This window comes from Trachinotus anak, unplaced genomic scaffold (genome assembly GCF_046630095.1).
Source record: "Trachinotus anak isolate AG129_WGS33_773 ecotype Australia unplaced genomic scaffold, CSIRO_AGI_Tana_v1 ptg000013l, whole genome shotgun sequence".
Classification (NCBI taxonomy): domain Eukaryota; kingdom Metazoa; phylum Chordata; class Actinopteri; order Carangiformes; family Carangidae; genus Trachinotus; species Trachinotus anak.
In genome coordinates, this window is record NW_027273864.1 from 22,254,526 (window position 1) to 22,280,025 (window position 25,500).

At 40.0% G+C, this 25,500-nt stretch overlaps 1 protein-coding gene across 1 annotated transcript in view; it reads left to right on the forward strand.

Annotated features, from left to right (window-relative positions):
• Positions 1-11,129: 11,129 nt before the first annotated feature.
• eya2 (EYA transcriptional coactivator and phosphatase 2) overlaps positions 11,130-25,500 on the forward strand; it is a 28,159-nt gene continuing 13,788 nt past the window's right edge. Inside the window, exons 1-5 of the mRNA XM_071494758.1 lie at positions 11,130-11,429; positions 21,587-21,667; positions 22,031-22,072; positions 22,451-22,578; positions 23,223-23,339. Of these exons, the coding sequence (XP_071350859.1) occupies positions 22,476-22,578; positions 23,223-23,339 (220 nt within the window). The 5' untranslated portion in view covers positions 11,130-11,429; positions 21,587-21,667; positions 22,031-22,072; positions 22,451-22,475. The remainder of the gene's footprint in view (positions 11,430-21,586; positions 21,668-22,030; positions 22,073-22,450; positions 22,579-23,222; positions 23,340-25,500) is intronic.

Consider the following 25,500-nt stretch of genomic DNA (forward strand, 5'->3'; position numbering starts at 1 on the left):
AGTGCCTGTTTTCATATTTTGACAGACATACTGTAAAAGAACAGTTCACTCAGGCTCCAATAAGATAGTGGTTGTGAAAATAAAGTAAATATTACTTTAATATTATCTTTAAAGTGTTTAAAGTTAAAGGCATCTCATGACCACACACAGTATGTAAGTCTCTGTATTGATATTATTTTTGACCTCCAGTTTTTTATTTTTTTATTGCCTTGTGAAGTGCTGTCTGATCCAGTGGAGAGAAGAAGCAGTTTCTCCTGTAGCACCTCACTGCTTTTCTCCCTCTTTCTAAGACTAAAATCTGTTTCAGATTGCGAGGCAGCAGGACTTCTGTAACTCAGGAAGCCATGAGAAAGTATTTGAAATCACCCCTTTTCATACAAAAAAAGACACCCTGCCTCTTTGTGTTTATAATCTTTCACTTTTTCTCTCTCTCTTGTTCTCTCTAACTTTGTTGTTCCCAACTATCTAATTTCGCCTCTTTCCTTTTCACTCAGGGGAGATCTGAAGTGTCTCAAAAGCAGGATTCATGAGAAGAGATGCAGGAGTTCCTTCAGCTTGTCCCCACTCATGAGGACTCGCTAAGAGCAGGTGAAATCATTTTTGTCCTTTTTTCTGTCTTGGTGTCTTAATTTTCTTGCCCCTAATGCTGGTTTCACTTTATAACTGAAAATCTATTTATTTTTCTTTCTTTCCTTCATTTTTTCTTTCCTTCTTCCCCCGATCTTATTACTCTTTCTCCCCTGCAACTCACTTCCTTTTGCTGACAGTGATTAAATATTCTTCGCACCTTCCAATAGAAAGGCAGAAAACACACAGACATGCACATACAGGTCATGTAATGAACTCTAGTTTCCTTTAGCCTTCCAGCCATGGGAATCCAAAACAATATAGGCAGCAATGACATCATGCAGTACCCTCACAGGTCAAGTCTAATCCCTTATCATTATAATAACAGACACACAAACCAACACAAAAGTTTTGTTTTAGCTCAGTGATTTATAGATCATGAACTTTTGCAATGTGTGGCACTGCTCTATATCAAAGACTTATTTAAAGATGTCAGTTGTGTCTTTGCATTAAAAACAGCTACTGAGGCTCTGTTCATGTCATGTTTGTCATTGAAGCTTTTTTGAAGTTCATTGTTTGCTGCATATTTAGTAAGGGAATCTCTTCCTCTCATTTATTGTTCTGTTGTGTTGCCACAACAGCAATGTAAGACAGCCAGTTGGTACTGTTTTTAACAATGGACATGACTTTTTTTTTCCAAAAGCAAATCGTATGTGATTGCACTTGGCAATACTTTACATGGTAACTAATGCGATGAGAAACGGTTCCTCTGTAATGCTCAGTGCCCCAGGGTAAGTTCATTTAAGTGCAATTACAAAAAAAAAAAAAAAAAGACATGTAGTGAAATAGAATATTTGTGAGATACATGTTTTAAGATATCATAAAGATGAGAACCATGTAGGAGTGACTGAAATGCTCACCTTGATAAAATTTACTGACACAGCTGCATTAATGAACTTCCTTTGTGACAGGCAGGAACCTCCCTTTACTGAGATATCACAGATATTATTTTATATAGTCTTTCACATCAACTAGATGAAGTTATGGATCAGTGTTACCGGAGTACTGAATGTTTTGTTTCAGTTCAAAACGGCCAATATTTGCTTTCATATTTGTTTGTTTTGTGAATTTTCATTGCCACTTTGGTCCTGATTCAAATATCTCTAAACCTATTGAATGCAAATTAAATTTTGTACGGACATTTATGGTCCCTTTTCCTCTGAAACCACCAGCAGGTGGACAATCATGACAATTGCTGCATGAATTGCTGTGGAATATGACACATACAGTATATTCATGGTTTCCACACCTGAAAACACATGTCTCATGAGCATTCACATTCACTGGGCATGTGCATGCCGGTGTAAACAGGAAGCATATTGTCTACTCTGCAGTTGGGTATCTTGGTAGTCTATGTCATAGTCTCCAAAAGTCTCTGTTTCTGACCATTTAGACTAGGCTACAACACAACCGCGGGGTTTTCAAACTACAATGGGTCATTGCGCCAGGTGCAACCGTAGCAAAAGTTTTAAAACTAAAATGCAGTAGTGTGGCTGTAGCCTGAGTCTATGCAAAATGAGGAAATAGTACTAAAAAAGTTTGAAGTCCATGTTGACATGAACAAGCATTAAACCATCAATATTCAGCCTTTTCAGTTATACAGAGTAGCATGACTGTCACTACTTCAAACTAAATCTACGACTGCTATTGATGCTGCCAATCAAAAACTGAGTAGAGTTCATGGAAAAATGGAAACAATATGATCATTTGATATATAATCCATCCCAGTGAGGAAGTTTTCACCACGCAGAGGTTCGACAAGCAGAACAACAGCTTGTGAATGAGTCAGCATCATCATCAGGACAAATGATTGACACATGGTGAAAATCATCCTTACCAAAATCAGACATCCTAACCCTGAATAGAAAAGTGAAATCTTTTAAGAGTAATTGGTGTAAATATAATTTCTCTTTGATTTTTTTTTTTATGCCAACAAACACTGTAAACTATGACTCTTACCTTTTTTTCCCTTTGTTCCTCTTAAAAACCATTACCTGAAGGAAAACCTTTCAGAGTAGTATTATCACTGACCAGCAATGTCATTCCTCTGTCACCAACGACAGCTCCAAAAATTTGAAAAAAAAAAAACAGTCATTGTCAACAACACAATAGGCCATGTTGTTGTGAAACTACCTCGCACCATTCCACAAGTCACATGGGCTGAACAGAAATACAATACTCTCAACACGCCTTGTCTTTGTCAGAGAGAGCGAGTTTAAAAAAATCCCTATGCTTTCAAGCACGGATCCTAAACTCCAATGATTTCTGCTCTGTCGTGGGAACTTATAACGCTTGGTGTGAACGTATCTGTCTCACCTCTGGGCCTGTGCACAGGAAATGGAAGAGTTGACAGTGTGTTTTTGTGTGTCAGTTCAGGGGGCGTAGGTGGAGGGTTTCAAAAATCAAAAGGTTGTGGAATTCTCTCAGGAGCTCGTCCATCATAAGAGAGAGACACACTGTCTGAGGTTTTGCTTTAATTGCATGCATGAGGGAATTATAAATCACCAGAAGTGAGAACAAGTTTCGATCGCCTGAGCTGTCATTTGAACACCACCTGTGTGTCAGATTTGGAGTTTTTTTAACACTAGGAGTTTCTGGCTGTTTTAGAATGGTTGTGCTTGGTTGTGTTAAGTGGTTTTCTGGTACTGGCATTTTCACACAGGCTGACACTGAAATTTTGTGTTTGTACACATGGGAAAACATACAGAAGAGTCAAATGAATACCTGCCCTGAGGATGTTCAATTCCACATATCCGCCAAGACATACCTTTATACATTCAGCGCTGTGTGCTACAGTCCCTTTGTTGGGTGAGAAAGGTGTCAGCAGACAAAATATTTTCTCACGCATCAACAGGCTGGATGAGTCTGACAGTAAACAAACAGAAAATTTTAATGGGACTGAGTGACAACTACTTGGGTAATTGCAGTCATCCATTGTATGCATCTCATAGTGATTTATAAAGCAATTTCTAATCAAATATAAAGTTTCATCCCACTGTACTGTAAGTGAGAACAACTCACACCAGGTTGAAACCAAAATAAGAAGAAAAAACATACATTTTAATTAAATCAGTGAGAGTTAATGATAATAATGATAATGATAGTAACTTGCTCTCTAATTTCTCACAGAAGCAACTGATCATTTGTCATATGAAGTATCTGAAAATTGTTAAAAGTGCTAATAAAAATTAACTGATGGCCAAGGTGAGATCTTTAGATCTCGTGTTATGTCAACCAATAGTTCAACACCCAAAGCTATTTGATTTACCATCACAAAAACAAACAAAAAAAAGAAAATCCTTTCTTTAGCTGTTGTTGAAAATGTAACAATAAAAATGGGATTCAATTCAACGGTAGTTTTTCAGGTCATATTTTGTGGTGTTTATACAGGCAGGGACAAAATACCATGAACACCTTACAGTACAGTACAAAAGAATCCAACACAGCAACACTGTAAACCACAGACTCACAAACCGCCAGAGATGAGTCATCACCTCACTGACACAAAGGCAGTATTTATTGCAGGGCGGTTTTAATGGATTGCATTGTTTCATGTAGGTATTTATGTTGATGTGTCCACTCTCTGTGGTTTAAACACAAGTAATGATGGAGTTGCATTCCTGCATTATTACATCTATGTTTCATTACCTAAATACAATGAGCATTACAGATTAGAGGTTCAGTGTCTGCTAAAAAATGATGTACACTGTGCTGGGAGCCCTCCACGCATGTATTGTTACATATGCATTTCTAATGCTATTTCTCCTGCTGTACAAACATTAGTGATTTTATACAGTATATCAGTCCAGTGGGGCAGCTCCTGCAGGCTGGGATTTCATCCCGCTGTGGAACCAACTCTGTCTGAGGCTTACAGCCTGAAACATCTGTTGTAATTTCTGTCAAATTGAATTTTTATTACCTGGTCATTAAAGCCGCAGCAATGGCAAAACCAGATGGGTTCTTGCTGACCTTACAACTGCTTCTTTTTTATGGTGTTGGTGAAAATTGAACCAAAGGAAGCTGTGCGCTTTATAAAATTAAGGCAATCATTCCCACATTCCTGAGACATGGGGGGCACTGCGGAGGGCGAAGATGGGTGCAGAGCAGCAGCAGTCAAGGGGGAGTATATGCAAGATTTTGTATACGTGTATATATATATATATATATATATATATATGTATGCATGTACAGCACATGCACATCTTTGTGGGTAAATTCCTGTGCAGAGTGGGGTCAGATTGCATATACTTGGTTTAAAATAGTTTGGTTATACAATACAAAATTTTTAATGGTCTGTAAAAAGAAAAACAAGGAAAACAGTTATCCAAACGTAGATGAATCTCAAATATTTAGTAAATTATTTCTTACAGGACGTATTTGAGTGAAAGAGTCACATTGCTGATTATTCAAAAGTGGGTATTGGTACTGGTTGTACTTTTAAAGGGGCTATTGCAAGTAGGAATTAAATGTGAAATTGTTTTTTTATCAAAGTTTGGATTGTTTCATCAAACTGAGCTCTGCAATATATTACACTGGGAAAACAACCTTCCCTGGCCCTGCACATGCGTGTGTTCCTGAGGGGCCTCCCAGCTATACGGCTAGAGGCCAGGGTCAGTCAAATAACACACACAACATATAACCAGCATGGGTGAGAGCTGTCTCACTGGGCGGTGGGGCTGCTCCATCACTGGTCCCAGTGGGGAGTAATGGAGGGATGCTGGGTGTGTTTATTAGAGACAGAGGGAGGGGAAAATAATTTCAGAGGAGTGAAGTGGGAATATGCCTCTTGGTCTCTCAACATTAAAGTCTGAACCTGTCCAGGAATACCTCACAACTCTGCTTTTAGATACTAGATTACTTTAGATTACTGGTCATGTAATCAAGAATACTGTAGGTTGGTCTTTCTGTATTTATGTAAATCATCATGTAGCTTTGGTTTGGAGGGTTTCATAATACGCATGGAGCTCCATCAAGTCTTAATCATCTCAAAGCGATTGAAAGGGATTTACTACAGTAGATACGTGAGAGGAGTTGTATAAAGCCTTGTGTGGATCCAGACTGAGCTGTGGGAAGTCAAATAAATTGCCTCGAATGATCTCACATGAGGCATCCTCTGTTGGAGATGAAGACTACTAGTATAAAAATGAACTGGGGTGTTGAGTTTGAAAAAAGTGAGTTTACCAAACCTCCACTGCATTTTGGATATTGTAGGTGCCAGGTTGTACAAGGCATAAGAATGTGTGGTTCTGCTGCAATGACTTTAATACTGTTTTGTTTTGTTGACAATGTTACAGGAGTCCACTGCTACAAAGTGTAAAAAAAAAAAAAAAAAAAAACACAGAGGAGCCACTTTGATCCCTGGCCCCTCATCTGTATCTGCCTCTCTTTCTTTATTTCCATGAATGAGATTCAGCACCTCATAAGATGGGGTTTTAAACTTTTGAGCTTTCAGGAAGACAGATACATTAAGCAAACAAACTCAAGTGCACCATTGCCATTTTTGCTCAGAATACAAACACTGTTCCTTCATAAGGAAAATAAACCAAAAATGAGTGAACGAGCGCTCCTGTTATTTTTGTTAATGAAATCAGAAGAAACACAGCATAAAGGGAAGTGATTGGCACAAACAGAGAGGGAAGCATGGGAGGAAGATGGAGATGGGAATTCAAAAAGAGCAAATGAACCGATGTTGTGAACGCTTCAGAGTCAAGAGAGGGAAGATTTTTGCAGTGAGAGGCGTGTGATTTTGAAGTTGGAGGTGATGGTAATGGGTGAATAGGCCCAGGCAGTATGGACTTCATGCTTTGCAGGCTGGATAGAGGAGGCATCTAAACGCAGATGTGGTGGTTATAGGGCTCTCGCTTCCTTTCACATTGCGTTAAGCCCTGCAAAGTATAATATTACATTCATCTCTCCCCATGTTTATATTCTCTCTCCCTCCCTTTTCCAAGTTCTCTCAGTTTCCCTCAGCATGGGATGGTAACACTTAAGGGACATTCACATCGGTCTTCACACAACAAAAAGTTCACACACTTCAAATGAGTGTCTTCATCAGCGCAGTTCCATTCTTATTGTGAGTTAAAAATCCCAGCTGACACCTTCTTCTCTATTAGTGAAACGTTCTCTTTAGCAAACGCAGAGGCACAATTTTCCCGTCCCATGACAGGAGGAACGGAGATGACACACTGTGACAGTAACTGTGTGTCAGCGGATATCAGCAGCTGGCAAGAGGATAGACAGACAGCCAACTGAAGTCATCAGAGGAAGATAGAGACAATGGCAGCTTTTATTTCTCCACCACACATTCCAGTGGAAGAAAGGAGGCTGCCTGCCCGCCTGCTGTTTGAACCAGAGGCAGACTAGTTCATCATGTCTGGGTCACGGTACTTCCCAGAGCCATTGTCATTTTGTACCTCAGTGTTATAACGTCACAATGAAAGATTTTTCCAGTGTGTCTGTAGATTTTTTTTTTTTTTTTTTTTTTTTGGGGTGAATCAACAACATGGGACCACATTTCTCCTCTGTTGTATCATCACCATCAATTACCATGAGTCTTGTTTCACCGACAACACTCGTCGAATCCCTGATGATCATCACTCATCATGTCACTGGGTTCATAAAGTCACAGCTGTTAATATTAAAAGCACCACTAAAAGAAAACAATGGCCTCCATTTTTAACAGTTTTATATTCCTGTCTTTCTTTGTGCATAACAAGTGGCAAAGCTGAAGCTGCTGCTGCCAGCGAACCTTACAGTTCTGAATGCATTTTGGTGCATTATGGCATATTTTTAGTAGTCTGATATTGATAAATAACTGCAGTGCACTAGAGGGTTTGGCAAGAATGTAATATTATTGCTTGTTTATGTTTATTTATTAAATGTTAATTGTATGTTTTTTTCCTAAATTTGTCACAGTGTGTAATCTGAAGAACCAGAAAACATATTTTCTGAAACATAATGTAATATTGTGAACAGTAATCACAAAGTATTAAACAACACCACATGAAATAAGCCATTTTTTGAAAATAATATCTAATAATACAGTCATGTAGCGTTCTCTACACAAACCATATGGGGAAAGTCAAAATGTAATGTTTTTTAACCCATTAACCAGCAGGAAGTTGTATTTTAAATGGTATTTTTGTGACTACACAGATGTCCTCTGTCTGGCCAGACAGATAAAGTATTTGCCTGTGGTCAAACCCACTTTTAAATCCAACGTTTCCACAGGCTGCACAGGGGTAGCGTGCGGTTAAAAAAGAAGAAGAGCAAAATGAGCAATGCAGTCTGTGGAAATACTGAATTTAAGCATGATTTCACCCTGGGAAAATGTTAAATCATTTTGAGGAGAAAGTAGACATCTGTGACATCATGAAAATACCATACTTTTGAACACCCGACCGTCCATTGGATAACATAGACAGAGAGACTTGTACTAATGGCATTAAAGGCAAAATGGCCCTCCCTGCACCATAACACCTTACTGCCTCCTGCATTTATCTTGAACACAGTCGTTCACTAATTCGGTCGAAGGCGAAGACAGGCTTGAAACGATCAACATTAAGTTTTTGTATCTCAGACCAAGACCAAGAACTTTTTCCAGACTCCTCATTGTCATCACTCGTCACATAAGGAAAAGAATCCAGTTTGTCCGCTGACCGTAGCCTCAATAAACCGGAATGCACTGCTGTTGCTACAAGCCATGCTGTGCATCGAGTGAGGGATGTAAATCATTTTCTCAATGAGAAAATATTTCCTCTTCCTTATTGGTGTACCTATCACTCTAACAGCTGACAAGTGCCAAAAGCAACAGGCTTAGGCACATTCTTTCAGGGATTTTAGAAATAATTCTTTGGTAAAGTAGGAAATTGCTAACTGAAGACATTCTTGATAAGCAGGGTTGAGGAAATGAAGTAGTAAGTGACAGCACAAAATAACAACTGGATTGCATCAGAGGATAACTTTTTTTTTTTTTTTTAGGTATAAGAGGGGTAAATTTTGGTTTAATGTCAGAAGAAACATTCATCCATGTTTATATTACAATTTTAATTTTTGTTTTTTTATCTCATGCGTTGCAATTTATGGATTATCAACTAAGATGCCTGTGGCAGCAAAAAGTTAGTTCCTCCATTTCTCCTGTTTTTGGCTTTTGTCATTAGCGTTAAAAAAAAAAAAACAACACCTTTTCACCCAGGACACGTGTTGTTATCCAGCGTTTTTGAAAGCCATATCACCCTGGAGGATGTTCTTTTCTTTTATATTGGAAAGGTCAGCGATGCCGACACTAGCCCAGATGTAAAGTAGCATGAATCTCCCCCAGGTGCCCTCACATATCCATGTCTGCGGGTGTTGAGATGGTGTCAGCCAGGGCATCCTGTTGTCGCCGCCCAGGAGAACCTGTTTCCTCCTGAGCCTTGGCTCCCAGCTCCAGCACACTCTTCCTCATATTACAGAGTACACAAAGAGACAATGGCACAAAGTTGGGCACACTTGAAGCAGGCACAGACACACACACACACACACACACATTCTCATCATATTAAACAAACAGACAAGCAAAGGACAAGACACCTGCACTGTGCTTCCTCGGTTTCAGGAGAACTTATGTGGAAATATGATGGTTGCACTGTCAAACTGTCAAGTGGCTTGTTGGTTTTCTTCAGTTCAGTAAGACTACATATCAACACAGTGTTGAGGAAGCTACTGTGAAAGCACAGCTTTGCAAACTACCAGTTACCTCAAACCGGCAGATGAAGTACAGCAAAGCCACCCTAGAGAGGAACAACTAAAGCTGCTTAGAAAAAGTTCAAACTACTGAAAAAGGTGGCGCAGGTTGGTCAAAGGGGGTTTAATAATAGTGAAGTCGCGATGGCAAAATAAAAAATGAAAATCATTCCTTTCCTTTTATGGCCCAAAATTGTTTATAGTTTCAGTAGTTAACTACACAAAACATGGCAAAAAAAAAAAAGTTATTTAACTACTTAAATCATCACACACATATGAATGTAACTGAACTACGATCAAGCTATTGCAAAATATAGTTAAATTACAAATTTCATTACATGCAGTTCACTACTCCCCAACACTCCATCCACATGATCAGTTTTGGTAACCTTGACATTTTCCATGTATACTACCATGAGCAGGTGATATGCTCTACTCCTATGAAATGCTCCGTGGGTTAAATATAAGAATCTATGAATGAACATAAAAATGGGTTTGAATATTCCAATATTTTATGCCAGAAATACTTAAAAGAAATAGGAATATTTAAGGGTTTTGTTGGGGAAGGGCAACATGTCCATGTACCTGATGACTGTAAACTGAGTGAATCAAATTATGAGAAAAGATTCGATTTTAAAGAGTGGGATGATTTACAGTCCCAACCGGCATCACATTAAGGCCATATTTGAAACAGTACGAGGCATTTTCCCTATTGAAGAGATATCTTACTTTTCTCATTTCTGAATGTTTCACAAGTAATAACTAAGCACATTTAATCAACACTTTTAGGTTCTACAATTTTAAGGTATTTATTCAATCATTCATTCATATGAGGATTTCCATATTATCTTAATTTATGTCATTTACATTTCACATTTATATTAGAGCTGTAAATAGTTTGCAATTTAAGATTTTACACAGCAAAGATGCAATTGTTATAGATTAAAGATCAACTATCCAAAAGCAGATTAAAAAAAGCTCAAATCAGTTACACAATAACCTGCTGCTCCCACAATAAAATACTGCTTGCACCTTGATGCAGTAATAAAAACTCAATGAATAATCATTCTACAAATAACAGTATGTTTAAAGAAAATATTAATACACTTTTATTTAACTATATTATTGAATGCAGAGCTTTTAATTTAAGGGAGTATTTTAAGTTTGAGGTATTAACCAGCACCTTTACTTAAGGATCTATATTTCTTTCACAACTGTTTATATTTTATACAATAAAATAGGAATGGCAGCTGTTGGCCAATTGAGAAATAGTATTAAGGCAGTCAGAGGGTAATGGAAATAATGAGTCTCCACCCCCCGCCTCCACCCCTCCACACACACACACACACACACACACACACACACAGTCAAAGATAACAAACCCTCTTGATAAAGCTGTCAATAGCCTGGAGTTATTTACCACAAACTAGCAAATCCTGATATCTGGAGAGCGGACAGAGAGTCCGCAGCCTCCGAGGGTCGGGCTGAGCAGAGAGCGGCTCGTTGTGTAAACAGACGCGGAGAAGAGCCCTCGACCAAACAAAGATTTCACGCGTAGATAGAAGAGAAGCCGAGAGGTGAGAGGCTTCAGCAGGAGGAATAAATGAGAGGAGTGGTTGCGATAAGGGAGGGGTGTGGGTGCGCTCACACACACACACACACACACACACGGCCAGGTTGTGTGCAGCGCGCACACTCCTCGGGAGGAGGAGAAGGAGGAACCCAAAAAAAAAAAAAAAAATCTTCGGCCGTTTAGTTAACATCACTTCCCACCGCCTGGAAAGCAAACAGTCCTCTGAAGCTGCGGAGGGAGCGACGTGAGATCGATGCGAGTGAGTGTCCGCACAAAGCTGTCAGCTGTCAGCACCGGGAGCCTGTGCTTCTGCTTCTTCTTCTTCTCCTCCTCCTTCCTCCTTCTTCTGCTCCTCAGAGGCTGCGAGTCAACATCACTTTGTCACTGATTTCCGGGACACTTGTGAAAAGTCTGCGGAGGCTCTGCTGGGCATGGAGACACGACTGCTCTGACTGATAAACGGATTTTTTTTTTTCCTCCTGCATATTCTTCCGTCTGGATAATGGTGAGTGTGGGATCGTCTCTCTCTCCATCTTTTTCTCTTTCTTATGCCTTGTTAACTTTGATCGTGTCTTCTTCTGGTCAAATCGTGAAATGAAATGAAATTAAAATTAAATCCTCCTCCTCCTGCGAAACATTTCTGCTCAAGTGTATTTCAGCTCTAGATCACAGTGCTGGCCTCTTAACCAGCCCCCTGCCCTTCCTGCATGGACACACAGTCATGATGGATTTATAATAATAAGTCTTTAACAGAATAAGCATAAGACTGAAAATTGAATTTTACCAAGTCGTGCCATTTTATTTCCCCTCTTATATCCACTTCATTTTGCACTCATGCTAGTATTAATATGATATTCTAATATAACATACTATTGAGGATATTTAAAATGTTTGTTTTCATATGATGTGTGAAAATTAAAAGGATCAGTTATAACTGTATAAAGTAACTACACTAATCTTCGAAGGCCTGATACAAACACCAAACGCTTGTTGAATACATTTGGGATTGAAGAGTAGTGTGTGTAACCTAAATTGTACTAATGCACAAAAAGATTGGTCAGTGTAAAAGTAAATTTGTGTATTTGCTTTTTACATATTCTCTCAGTTGGGGATATTATCACATCATATTCCACTTCACCGTCCAGCACAGCTTTCTCTAATTCATCCAGACTTATTGTAAGAGTTATTAACTAACAGAACCCCCCCCCCCCCCCAAAAAAAAAACCCTCCTGCAACAAACCAGTTATTTGTGTCTGAGTACACCCTTTAAAAGACATGTGAGGGAAAAGTGTGTGAGGCACCTTCTCTTTTGATTGAGCTCCTTTGTTTTTTTTGGTGCTGGTTGAATCCGTGCAACACTTTTCGCTCGGCTTAAGTACAGAAGATTGCACCCAAATCACTGACACCCCCTCTGCTCAGCAGCTATTCAGAGGGACCCTTATTAACTAAATTAGGGGAGCCTCGCTAAGCATTTTTCAAAGGCTGGTATTCATATTTTTCAAGGACCCCTTCATGGCTCCAGACTTGAAACTCACCCACTGTGTTTTGCCAACCATTTAAATCACCTTGAAACATTTCTATCAGCTGCACAGTCAGAGGAGCAGAGATGGGGCCCACTTTTTTTTTTTTTTTTTTTTTTTAAATGTAAATAAATAGTTGTAAAGCAAAGAACTGGGACATGATATTTTCTTGTAATTCTTAGAATAGGGTTACTTTTTTTCATTATATGTAAGATTCTAATTATTTTAAAATACATTATGGGCGGTCAATGGCATTTCTTTTTCTACTTTAATTCAAATTTACATCAAATTAAATTAGAAGCATTTGGATTTAGCATTTTCATAGATGCTCTTTATTTGAGCTTTGTTCAATAGTCTCATCGTTGTTGCAGGGCGAGCAAAGTTTGACTACAGAGAAATGTGTTTCCAATATAGCAGCTCTCAGAAATGTCACACTCATTTCTGAGTTTTATAAAAAATCAACTGGACATATGTCTCCTCTTGTCAGTGTCAGTTACCTGTTAGCTGACGGGCTGTAAATCTTACTAAATCTCCTTATATTCCTGTATTTTAACCCTCACAAATAACATCCCGGGGTCTGATGATGGAGGGGTTGGGAGGTGTGCTCAGACCACATACCAAAGGTGTGTGCTCGGGTGTGTTTGATTTAACACTGTGGTTCGTCTCCTAATAACATTAGGCCCCATTTTTTGGACTCCCTCTCCTCGGCTGGCCAGGGACACTGTCTCTCTCTCTCTCTCTCTCTCTCTCCTCGGGCTTCGTGGTTCTTATTACTAGCTCTAATAAATTGTGAATAAGCAGCAGCCCAAAAAGTCCCGGGCTGTGGAGAATTCCCCATCCTGTAGCGCAAGGCACCCCCTCTTAAGAAAACACAAATTAATTCCAAACCCCTCTGTAGCCAAACGTTTGTGGAATGATAAATATTTTCATAGGAAGCTCTGCTCTTCCTGACTTTATCTGCACCAATTTCATTATATTTCTTAACAGCCACACAGTTCTCGATGTTTTTTAGCTTCTGTGCATTTCTCTCTCTCTCTCTCTCTTTCTCTCTCTCTCTCTCTCTCTCTCTCTCTGGGAGTCAAACAGCCTTGCTGACTTGAGCTCCAGGTTACAGCAGGGCTCTCATGTTGACCCATATAGTCTGAATTTATATTCAATCCAAGCTGTCAGTGTGAAACGAAGAAGCTATCAGCCCAGTAATAAAAGCTCCGCTGTTCGATGTCATTCACTGTCAGTATTCGGCACATTTTACTGAAGTTCTGTATGTGGTGCAGTAAAGTTTTAGTCAGATGCTGCTTTTTTTTTTTTTTCTCAGACACTTTTTTGTGTCTTTGCTTCAGAGCGATTTTGTCTAAATGTAGATGTGGTGATCACAATCTGACACTTTCACAGAAGAGATATTTACGTGTCATTGCTCCAGCTTATCCAGGTGATGAGCAGCATCATACATACATAAACCATTAAAGATTGATGCTAAGTTTGTTGAAATAATAATGGCTTCTTTAACTTTAAAGAAACTACTGTATATTTACCAATTTGTTTATTAGTGCATTTGTTTTTATATTAATTTACTTCGAATTTTCCTATTTTTTCTTGTAATTCTCATTAATGTTTAAATTAGTATCACCACCCACGTCTTTATTCTTAATTCTGTTTTTTATGTCATTATAACCATGTCCATGCAGTCCGTAAAGTCTAAAAAACAAAGCTGCAGGTCATGTTGAAGCTCTGTTTTACTGCAAAGAAGTACAGCAAGTTTCAGAGTCGAATGTAAGTTAAACTAAAATCACACATTTTAGTTCCTGAGGGTTTCAGCTGAGCTTCCTCAGAGGCAGCATTCATGAGCGTCTCTGGATACGTGCAGCTCTCTGCCTCAAACTGCAACTCTGCCTGAACCAAACTTTTACTCATCTGTAAATGTTATTTACTTAAAGGCTTAGAAACAAAGACAATACAGTAAGGATATATTCCTTCTGTCGGTGTGAAGGAATAAGGTCAGTGATTTAGAATTAACATAAAGAACAGTTTCACTGCCTCTCCTCTAATCCTCATCTCCTCTCTCAGTGCGACTTAAACCGACTTTCCTTCGGGGACTACTTGCTTTGCGTCTTTTGCGGTTCAGTTTTGGGATTCATACATTGGTGTCAGAAGTTGTGTGTTTGTTGCGTTGTGAGACCTCGGGTGTGCATGTGTGCGTTTGAATCAGCACATACCTGTTAATATGTTTTGCGAAACTGAAGATCAGAATTCAGAAGCGATGCTGGTGACACCACTGGTTAATCTTTTGCCTCTCAGGACTCAAAAGTTATGACTCTTCCCCCTAAATGTCTTCTCCCCTCCCACCCCCCTTTTAATTCCCTTAAGCCCCAGAGAGCACCCGCTGAGGCCTCGTGGTGATGTGTGTGTAGGTCTCTGTGTGTGTGTGTGTGTGTGTGTGTGTGAGTGTGAATTGAACCCCGGGCTGTCAGCAGACAACAGCTGTCTCTCTGGCTATCTCCACTTTCCTTATCACATCTTGAAAATGGTGAAACCACACACATCGCAGTGAAGCCCACAGCGAACATATTTCATGTTTTTTGAGCTTAATAACGGTTTGGTTACTTTCCACTGAAAAGAGAATTTAATAATCTCTGTGGCTCTGGGAATATATTTTTAGGAGTTAGAATTTTTCTTAAACATCACCTTTCTTCATTGAACCTTTTCCTGAATATAGTTTTTCCCCAGCATTTTCCATATTTGTCATGCCAGATTACATTTGATAATATCTCTACCCTGCCTTTCTTATCTCTCCAGAGTATAAATCACTCTCTTGCTTTTCCCTTTCTCTCTGTCTCTCTCTCTCTCACGCACACACACACACTCACACAGTAAATCTACCAGTAAAGAAGTAATTGGACCTCAGTCCGTCTGTAACGTCTGTGAACTGCAGCTACCAGTGAAGCTCTGTCTGGCCAGCTGTCAGCAACTAGGGCGGCCACTCGCCATCATCTGCTGAGGAGACTGATGGAGGGCAAAGCTTTTTGTCCTAATGACTAATAAAGTAGCAAGTCTGAGAGTGTGTGTTCATTAGAGAAGGCAGGAGCACTCATGCAGTGAGACATGTGTCAGTTTTGAATGCGCACGTGTGTGTGTGTGTGTGTGTGTGTGTGTGCGACCATCCTTCCATCACTGGACCAGATGTTTTTTACCTGGGAGCCAGACCACCATCTGACTGGGGTCAGCCCAGTCCTCCAACCCCACACCCACTCCTCCAGGCTGCTGGGAGGTCTGCCAGCTGTCCCTCATTCTGACCCCCGTCTCAGGGCACTGGTTCTGGGGGAGAAAGAGTCTGGGCTTTGGGGGTAGGTGGTCTTTTCAGATTTGGCAATGTTACTGGGGAAAATTATTAGGGATGTCATTAGAGTGTGTGTTCCGCAGTATGGGGCAGTGAAGGCGAATGAGGAGGAAGGAAAGAAAAGGAGGAAGAAGTGCTTTGAGAGGACATTTAGAAAGGAGTAAAGAGTGTGGGCTGGAGAAACCGAGAGAAAGACACTGGCATTGTTGAATAAAGAGGATTTGATTACTGAGGGATAGAGGTGGGGAGGGAGGGGGTAGCTTCTGGCTTTAAAGCAGTCTTGTTGCAGGAGTTAGTCAAGTGGAAAGAAAAGGCCACCAAGTCTGGGAGGTAAAGTTACAGAGTGCAGACAGAGTCGGCAACAGGTTCACTGCTGCCAGAGATTGATTGGAGCTTCTCCTAGAATGACTTCTGTTTTTTTCAAAGGAGCTCTGTATCTGTCATTACTTGACTTCAGTTTTCATTTAAAGAACTGCACCAGGTGTGCCTTTGTGTGTGTGTGTGTGTGTGTGTGTGTGTTTGGGTTATTTGAGGAAAAAGTTGCAGACACTCCCATTGGAGTTGAACCTGTCAATGAAAAGAGATGAATGTCTTAAGTCTTAAACTGGTTGTTCAAGTGTCCTAATATGTGGTTGATGATGCAAACATCGTAGCTCAGTCGGTCTAAGCTGGGAACGTTTGCATGCTGATGGGACACCCTGATAATGAGCAGGTGCCTGAAACATGGAAACATCTTACTCCTGTGTTTTTGCTTTTTACTGCCTCAGCAAGTGTCAGGCTCGTGTTGTGGAGTCAACAAAAACATGATAGGTTGCTGTTGACATTATCAGCTTTCCCAACGTCAAAATTAACCCACTTTTTTTTTTTTTTTTTTGGTGAATAAACAGGAATGTGCTGTTAATTGGTTCAGGGATGGCAACAACACTCAATTCTAGTGTATGAAATATAAACAGATTAGCACTAATATGATTAGAATATGGCTATAGTCCATATGTGCTACAGTGACATTACTGGCACATTTTGGTTAAGGTCATTTTAAGACACTATCATCCTATATGATGCTAAAATTCCTTGTTATAAGTTAATAGACACACACACACTCGCTGAGGTCGAGGCAGGTTAGCCCCTCATCTCTGCACATTTAATATACAAATCTCAATTTGCCATAGAAAAGTTGAGTTTTCTACATTTCTCTCCTGCACAATACAATGTCCTCTCTGATGTCCTTTCATTAAAGGCACGTTCATGAAACCACCAGTTGGACTGATGATTAGCATTGGTGAAAGATTACGAGTAACTCTTTTTTTACAATTGAGCCAAGCATTACTTGACTCCAGCTTCTTTATTTAATTCTTTTTTTGTGTTGTGTTACAGAGAACTGATTCTGATTCTGTCTCATTGGACAAAACTAGAAATTTAAAGACGTCAGTCAAGATCCTAAGAAATTGTGATGGGCATTTTCTGTCATTTTTCAAATCAAATGATTACATAAGAAAATAACTGGTCGAAGAATCAATAATGAAAATTATCCTCAGCTGCAGCCCTGGCTCTGGGCACAGTTGAAAGAGCATCACACTTTTTGCTTGTGTTGCATTTAGTATGTATTTGTTTATAGATTTATATGACTTGTGCAGCTTTGAAGCGTATGTGTTGTCTGTACACAATTTACTGAAGGATTATCAGGCTTATCAGGTCAGAGGGTGCAGGACCTGAAAGGGCGGGTTCTCTGTTTTATAACTTACTAGTGTGTTAACACCTACTTGCAGTTTTATTTACTGTTCATTTATCTTAGGAGGTGTTGGCTTTGTTTTTACTTCTGAATATGGAATTGAAATGGGGAAAAAAATAACTGTTATGTTAAAACGAATATTACTGTGATAAAAGATGCTATATGCTTTTGCTTTTTACTGCAGTCTGCCCGGGTGGACTGTCAGCTGTGTGTCAAAGGTGGGTAAAAAGGGCAATAGCTGGCAGATGGCATCGATTTCCAGCAAGAAAAGCCTGATAGTGTCACACAAACCAAGATACTGGGCCCTTGTTCTGTGTTCTTTTATCAGCAACTGAGAGAGAGGGTTTGTTAGCAGCAATGAATCAAGGCCCAACTTCCCCCCAGGCACTTAGGCAGACTGTCCAAATGGAGGGCTCCAGGTGGGGTCCCATATGGCACGATTACAGAGCAGCAAGTCACCTTGTCACGCCGTTGATTGAGAATGTTTCAATAAAAGGTCGAATCATTGGAGGGTCACAGAAGTGCGTAACCAGACTCTGGCATGTCGTATCTAGACTCACTGACACAGCACACATATTGACACTGTAAACAACCTGTCTAACCAGACACATACAGCAGACACCTGACCTAATATTCAAATACTTTTCTGACTAATATAAATGAGATAAAACCACACAAACCCTTCATAGGAAATTTATGGAACTAATGACACAGTGAACACTTTGTTTTTATCATTATTTATTGAGTGTACATTGTACACACACACACACACACTAAATCTAACTGCATTACTTGGCCACATTTGGTTTGATTTCTTAGTGCATAATATCTACAGCTTCTGCAAGATGTCATCTTCCTCTTGCATTCAAGGTGTCTGTTGCTAATTATCGGGTCAGTATGCTTAAAACGAAGTGTTTGTTGGGTAGTTTGATAGCTTAAGATATGCCCACACACACACACGCGCACGCACACACACACACGTGTAATGTCAGGAATGGGCGAGTCGTCTGCCAATTTTTATAACTACCTGAAACCAAAAAATCTGATGTTTCATGGAGGCTTAATTTGGTAAGCAGAGATAAAAAATGTAAGCTTCTCTCTCTCAATCACTTCCATCAATCAATTCCATCACTTAAAAACAAGCACAACACTATGAATGGTTTGGACCAAGTATTATCTGAAAGTGTATGCTGTTAAGCCAGTTGGCAAATATGGATCAGTTTCATGTTTGTCATCTTTTCCTCACTCAACAGTTTACTTGAACAACAGGTACATGTGCATAAACCCAGTGTATCCCTTTAACTGTATCAAATGACATTTCAACTTAAAGCATAATACACCATCCTGTGATGTAATCCATCAGCACAAAGGCTAGAATTTGATATCCGTGAAAGAAGCAGTGGTCTAGCAGAACCCTGGGACCCAGGTGAAGCTGGTGGGACTGGCCTCGTGGCCCTGTGGCCTCCTGTGGCCTCCTGTGGCCCTGCTGGGTTTGTTTTAGCTTCGGTTTCAGGCCTCAGCCCTCTGCATCTCTGCTGAGCTTCGCTCATCTTCCCTCCGATGTCCTGCAGTTCCCATGGCCTTGTGCGCCCTCCTCTCAGGCCTCACCCTGAACCAGGAAGTGCCTTTGCTATCACACACAGATTTTGTGTTTGTGTGTACGTGCATGCGTGTGCATTAATGACAGTTACGGGGATGCAGCTGAAGTCAAGAGGACTCTGAACAGGCGTTGCTTTCATTTTTGTTCCCTGGGAAGTACAAGGAAATGCAAAGCACAACAGTGCTTTCCTCATTTTTCCTCTGTGCTATGGGATCAGTGTTACTCTCTTGAGCTTCACAGTCCGTCCGTGGCAAAGGTCAGATCAGGGTCTTCAACCAGGTTTAAGGGCCATTTCTGAAGTGGAAAACCTCTCAGGAAAGCAATAGATGAACATGGTTTCGACTGAAAGTCAAGATTTCAAACTGAATTGAAACTAAAAACTGGTGCTTAATTTGGGGGCTTTGCTAATCATTTTATCAGTTATATTTAAAAAGTAATTAAATTAGAAATAACTAGTTTGTATCTTGCTTTCGCCCTTTTTACAAAACACAAGGCTCTTAAGGGCATGGCAAACAATAAATCACCTCTTTACTGCCAGATATATAGTCTGTTTTATTTATGTTTATTAAACGGTCAATAACACAGATGTGCAGGTGAATTTTTGGCCATAGAGTCTTTGTGGCAGCTTCAAGGTAGAAATACACTTATTTATTCAAAAAAACCTGGAAGCCGTCTTGGGTGTTTTAAAAACCAGGAGGGCAGCTGCATCATCGGAACTCAGCTATTCTTCATCTGTCAAAAACACGTGTTGTTAATGACGTGAGAATAACACAAAAGATACTGAAATACAGCTCAGGCTCATGATGCCACTGACAGCGAAGCTTCTGTTGATCAACGTTCAGACTGTCAAAGTTTCTGTCAGTTAAGTCTCTTTTACTTTTTTCCCCTCACCTTCATCTCCGTGCTGCTGTAAAAACCCTGCTGCCCCTATAATTCATGACTGTCATCTGTCTCTGTCGTTGTGTTGTCAGCGAGGTCAGGGGTCAGGCAGTTAGCTATAGCTCTGCCAGACTGGAATTGCCCCAGAGGCAAAGAGAGAGAGACGGAGAGAGAAAGAGAGAGATGGAATTAATAAAATAGCTCACCCAGTTGTGCATTTTCATATATCACATATAAACAATGGTAGCTGTAATATATATCACTCCTGAATCATTCACATGTTGCTGTAACAAAACAAGTCAAGAACTCCAAGAACAAATCGAGAACCCCACTCCTCTGGGAAGGTTTTCCACCAGACCTTAAAACCTGGCTGCATGGATATTGCTTCTATTCACCCAAAAAAAAGCATTAGTGTGGTCGTTACTGATGTCGGGTGGTGACGCCTTACTCACCAGTTCATCCCAAAGATGCTGTTATTTAGTATCAGAGATCTGTGCACTGCACACTGTACTTTGACACCAAGCCTTCTTAATGAACATGGATTTTTGGTTAGAGGTGTCTAACTCATTCTTTTGGTCATACGGTCAACAGGACATTTTACCTCAAAGTTTCCCAGCACAGCTTTAGCCACCCACAGTACAGCTTGCTTCAGATTGACCGCAATCCTGTGTGAGTGGGATTTACGCTCTGTAGTCGGGCACACTGAGCTCGCTCAGCTTCCTGCTCAGACTAATTAATGTGGCATTGACTTTTTGACCTCCAGCCCACGCAGCCGGAACCTTTTCTCTCTCACTTCATCCTATCGTTTCTGTGAAAGGGGAGGGCAATATATTTATGTTAAATCTTCTTTCTCTGTATTTTTATCTTGGGAATTCAAATGAGAACGGTTTATAGATATAATAACCAGATGGGTCTGTTTTTGGTTTATCTAGGCAATCAAATACCCAATAAATCAATGTATTTCATCAGATCAATGCAAAACTCCAATATTTCCATAAAGCATTCCTGCTTATTGATTTGGAACACAGCCTTTAATGACCTAATACAGCCAGATATATGTGGTACAACTTCAGTGGAACTTGTATTGCAAATTCTTTCCTGTCTCATCCTGTCTCATCCTATCTCATTCTCTATTGTGTTACAAAACTCTTTTGTCTCATCACCTAACACAGACGAGTAATTCTGCAGAACTGATAAACAGGAATCACCCACACACTATTATTATTTTGAATTTGGACCAGAGCCTATTTTTTTCCTGGTTTATTTTCTTTAAGAAGTAGCACATCACACACAGCAGAATGAGTCAGCAGTGGTAAAGTGACGCATTCTTTAACATTTTCCTTAGAAACTGTTTTACCTGCCAGGTTTCTGTGACTCATCATTTGACTGTCAAAGTCTCTTATGACCGTACTCTTCTCATCAATACCCAATTTATCCCTCTTTCTGTTTCTCCTCCTCTCAGCCTATCCTTAAACCTATTCACCTCTTGAACTGTTCTCTTCTCGCCGTCCTGCTGCAACCTGGCCTGAGGCATGTTGCCATGTGTCAGTCACCAGCATACCTGTGTCCTCAAGGTGTGTACTTGCTATTGTTTCCACAGGAGAGTTGACGACCTGAGAGGACCCTGACTAAAGGCAGCGTGAGGGGGACAAAGGGGACAAAGCTCTCTCTACAGAGGCAGGTGAGGGAGCAGTACTACAAAGAAAAGAGTAAAGTGCAACAGATGAAAAGTGACTGTTTGCTCGCTGGAATGACGGTGAAGTCAACAGACAGATTGGATACCATTAAAATAAACCATAATAATAAAACTGGTCACCAGGACTGAACATCCTGATGTCTTTGAGTGAGGAGATGATTAATTAAAAAAAAAAAAAACAATATTTGAAATATTTGTAGCACTTTCATGTATTCAAATTTAATTACATTTTTAAAAAAAGCGTGTTTTATTGTGAAATGTCATATTTTTGCTGGTTTCCTCCTCATTGTTCATCAACTTTTTTCACTCTTAAATTTCTAACAGCGCCTTTTCTTGTTTCATTCACAGGGCTTCTCAATATCTATTTCAAACACATCATATCTACTGCAGGTGAGTTTTCATCACATATGTCACTGAAATTAAAACTGGAATTTCATCACTGTTGATTAAATCATGTGAGAATTGTAACATCCGCTCTGATTTAGCTTTAAAAAGTGTGATGTTAAAGATTAGCTCCTTCATGTTTGTTTGAATGAGAACTGTAAGGGTTTTTCTTTCCTTAAATTAAGTTTTTGTTATTGTTTAATGTGAGAAGTAGCAAAAATTCAAACCGTCTATTCTGATCTTACCAGTTTATGCAGTTCAGTAGAGATCTCTTTGTTCTGGTTTTAGTCATGTCTAACTGTGACCAAAACAAAACAAATGTCGTGTTGTAAGAAGGGAAGAATTTGTCACCAAAAGCTTCCTCATTATTTCTTCCCCTCTTAGGATCAACTGACAGGGGACAAGTGTCATGGCTGCATATGGACAGACTCAGTACAGCCCCGCCCTCCAGGCTGCAGGACCATACACACCTTACACTCACCACACACAGGGCTACAGCATGCCGTCTTACAGTAAGTATTAACAGGCGTTATTTTGACATGATGGGAAGGCATATGGGTACAGCTAGATTTCAGATTTTTCACATCAGAATAACAGCGAGTTAGTGTGACGCTACTTATTTTCTCATTGGTCTTTTTTTTTTTTTTAAATAAACAACCAGACATGGTTACAAAACAGTACATAGGACAACATCAACATAAAACCGGAGGGAACGAGACAGATCACACCTATTTTGTACTGTAAGCACATAGTGTTACAGATATAGATTTACAAGTGTTACATAAAGCTCAAAGCTGGTGATCAGGGTTGTTGAGTAACAATGGAAAATATTTTTCAAGAAACAGGCAAAGACTTGTAGAATACAGAATAAGAAAAAAGCATGATAAACATGAAAACCAGAGCTTGCATGTACCTAATGTAGGCCTGCAGTCAAAGACTAGTGTGCTCTCTAGACTTAGTAGCTTTGTCAAATGAGCTTGCAAACAAAGACATAACTCTTATCAGTTAACCTGTCAGAAGCAAGAGCTCTCATATCATAAACCTTTATTAAATGTTCCTCAAATTATACACAATGTCAGCTGTTTAAAAATATAGTAGATGGCTCTAACACTGAATGTTGGTGAGGTTCATCCTGAATCTTCTGCTCTGTTTGTAGACATTAAAACAGAGGATGGCCTGAGTCACTCTCCAGGACAGACGGGACTACTGGGTTACTCAAACTTCAGCAGCACTCCCCCCAGTCAAAGTCTCTACAGCTACTCACACACACACGGTTAGTCTGAAACGCCGTATGTACTGAATGTGAAGACACACAATCACACACACTGGCATATACACAGTCTTTGACTAGGACCTCACTGGAAGGAGCATCTTTCCTCATGCTGCCATCCTCAGCTCTTTTATTCCTTTTTTTCCCTCTCCTCCCCTTCGTTCTTTCCCTCTCTCCTCTTCTTTCACCCCTCTTGTCATCTATCCCTCCTTTCCTCTCCTCTCCCTCTCCCTGCCACACCTGTTCTCCATTAGCTGCGGTCTGGACTCCTGGCGTCAAAAGTCTCCCCACCCCTCCTCTTTTCTCGGGGTCAGGCCCCCTTTCTCCACTCAGACCAACAACACAGCATGCAAGTGCTTGTGTCTTTTAGGGGAAAAAAGAAAGTAAGAAAACAGATAAAAAGGAAGAGAAATAAAGGGGGATGGAAGACAGAAAAATAATGGAGAAAACAAAAGATGGGTACAGGGTCTTTGCCAAAAAGCAAACGCTCAAATGAAGATGTGGTATGCTTGGGAGTGTGTTCAGCTCTCTGCCCACGCATGGCTGTGTGTGTGTTTGTGATAGTGTGTATGTGTATCTGTGCTGTACACATTCCTCAGTCGTCCGGCGCCCAAAGCATGACTCGCTCAGTGCGACTTTATGGCTTTGAAAGCAGCGTGAAATTGACCTTGTGTGTGAGAGGGGAGAGGTTAAGGTGCATTTTACGGAGGGGTGAGTAGGTTTAATGTTGCAGACGGAGGATGACCCTGTTTCCACCGTGCAGATGAGACAAAGGAGAGACAAAACACTACAGAACAGTAAACATATGAGGTTTTGACACTTTGTCTTCCCCCCCGTTGCTGCATAGCGTATATCCCAGCTTTTAAAATGTTCTGTTATGTTATAAATGCTTTAAGAACTGAAATAAGAGTTCGTCTCTACATTAAAACAGGCCAATCATTCATATAGCACCTGTTTAATCTTTAAGTGTGTGTGCCCAAGAAAGCCACATTGACATTTTTTTACCAAGGTTTGTTGGGTTCTTTGGCTTCACACCAACTACAGATGAACGTTATTCTGAGTTTGTTAAAGGAGAATAATAATTTGTAGGTCAGGCCTTAGTTTTGATCGGTTATGATCAAGGCTGCAGCTATAGATTATTTTCATTATTGATGAATCCGCTGATGAAAAACATGTTCAAAGTCCTAGAGCCATGCTGGTGACATCTTAAAATGTCTTGTTTAGCAAAATGAAAATTCAGAAACCCACAGATATGACTCCTGATCGATGACTTTTGAGTTCTCTCCAGGCAGTTCTAGTTTTCCATATAAATCCTTTTTTAAGAGAATATTTAGATGTCAGACATTGTACGGGAATGTAAATATTCATGTAAACACACTTTTGATGAAAAGTCATTGAAAACTACACAGATTTCAATGGCTGCGCTCTGCCAGAGCACGGCTGCTGAACCAACAAACATTTTTTAAGTGTATTTTGAGGTTGAAGGACACTGTTCCCAAACAAAATAAATTTGTTTGAATATTTGTATGCATAAATCATTAACTGCAAACTTCAAACAGTAATAAACTGCCACAACAACCGAATGTTTGTAGGATTTCAGAATGTTTCCATGTCATCCATTATACAGTACACAATACTCAAGCACACACACACGCAGACACCCCACAACAGGCCATCGAAACACATACTGTACACTGTGTGTACAACTGAAACCAAATGGGGACTATGGGAGCCTTCTTGTGTTTACTCTAGAGACCTCCTTTAGTCGCTTTGAAGACTGTTGGGAGGTTTCAGTGCGGTTCTTCCATTTAGTCATTATTCTCCTGTTTGTCGTGCGCTGTGGAGTAGGGAGGAAGAAATGGGGAGCAAGAGAGAGCAGCAGTGGACTGATGAAATTATTGGAGGTAGACTGGTGGAAATGAATCTCTAAAAATGTTTCCGGACAGTTCAAGCCATATAAGAGAAGAGAAAAATACAAGCATTGTACAGTCAGCAGTCCAAACAAGGTCCATCTCAGAAGAAAATACTAAATCAACTTTCAAACCCTCAGATGATTACATAAACCACATTATATTAACTGTTCCTTACTGCGTAGCCAAACGTAGCCAAAACCACCCATTCAACAAACACCACAGTTGGAAACCAAGCAATTATTTGCCAATGT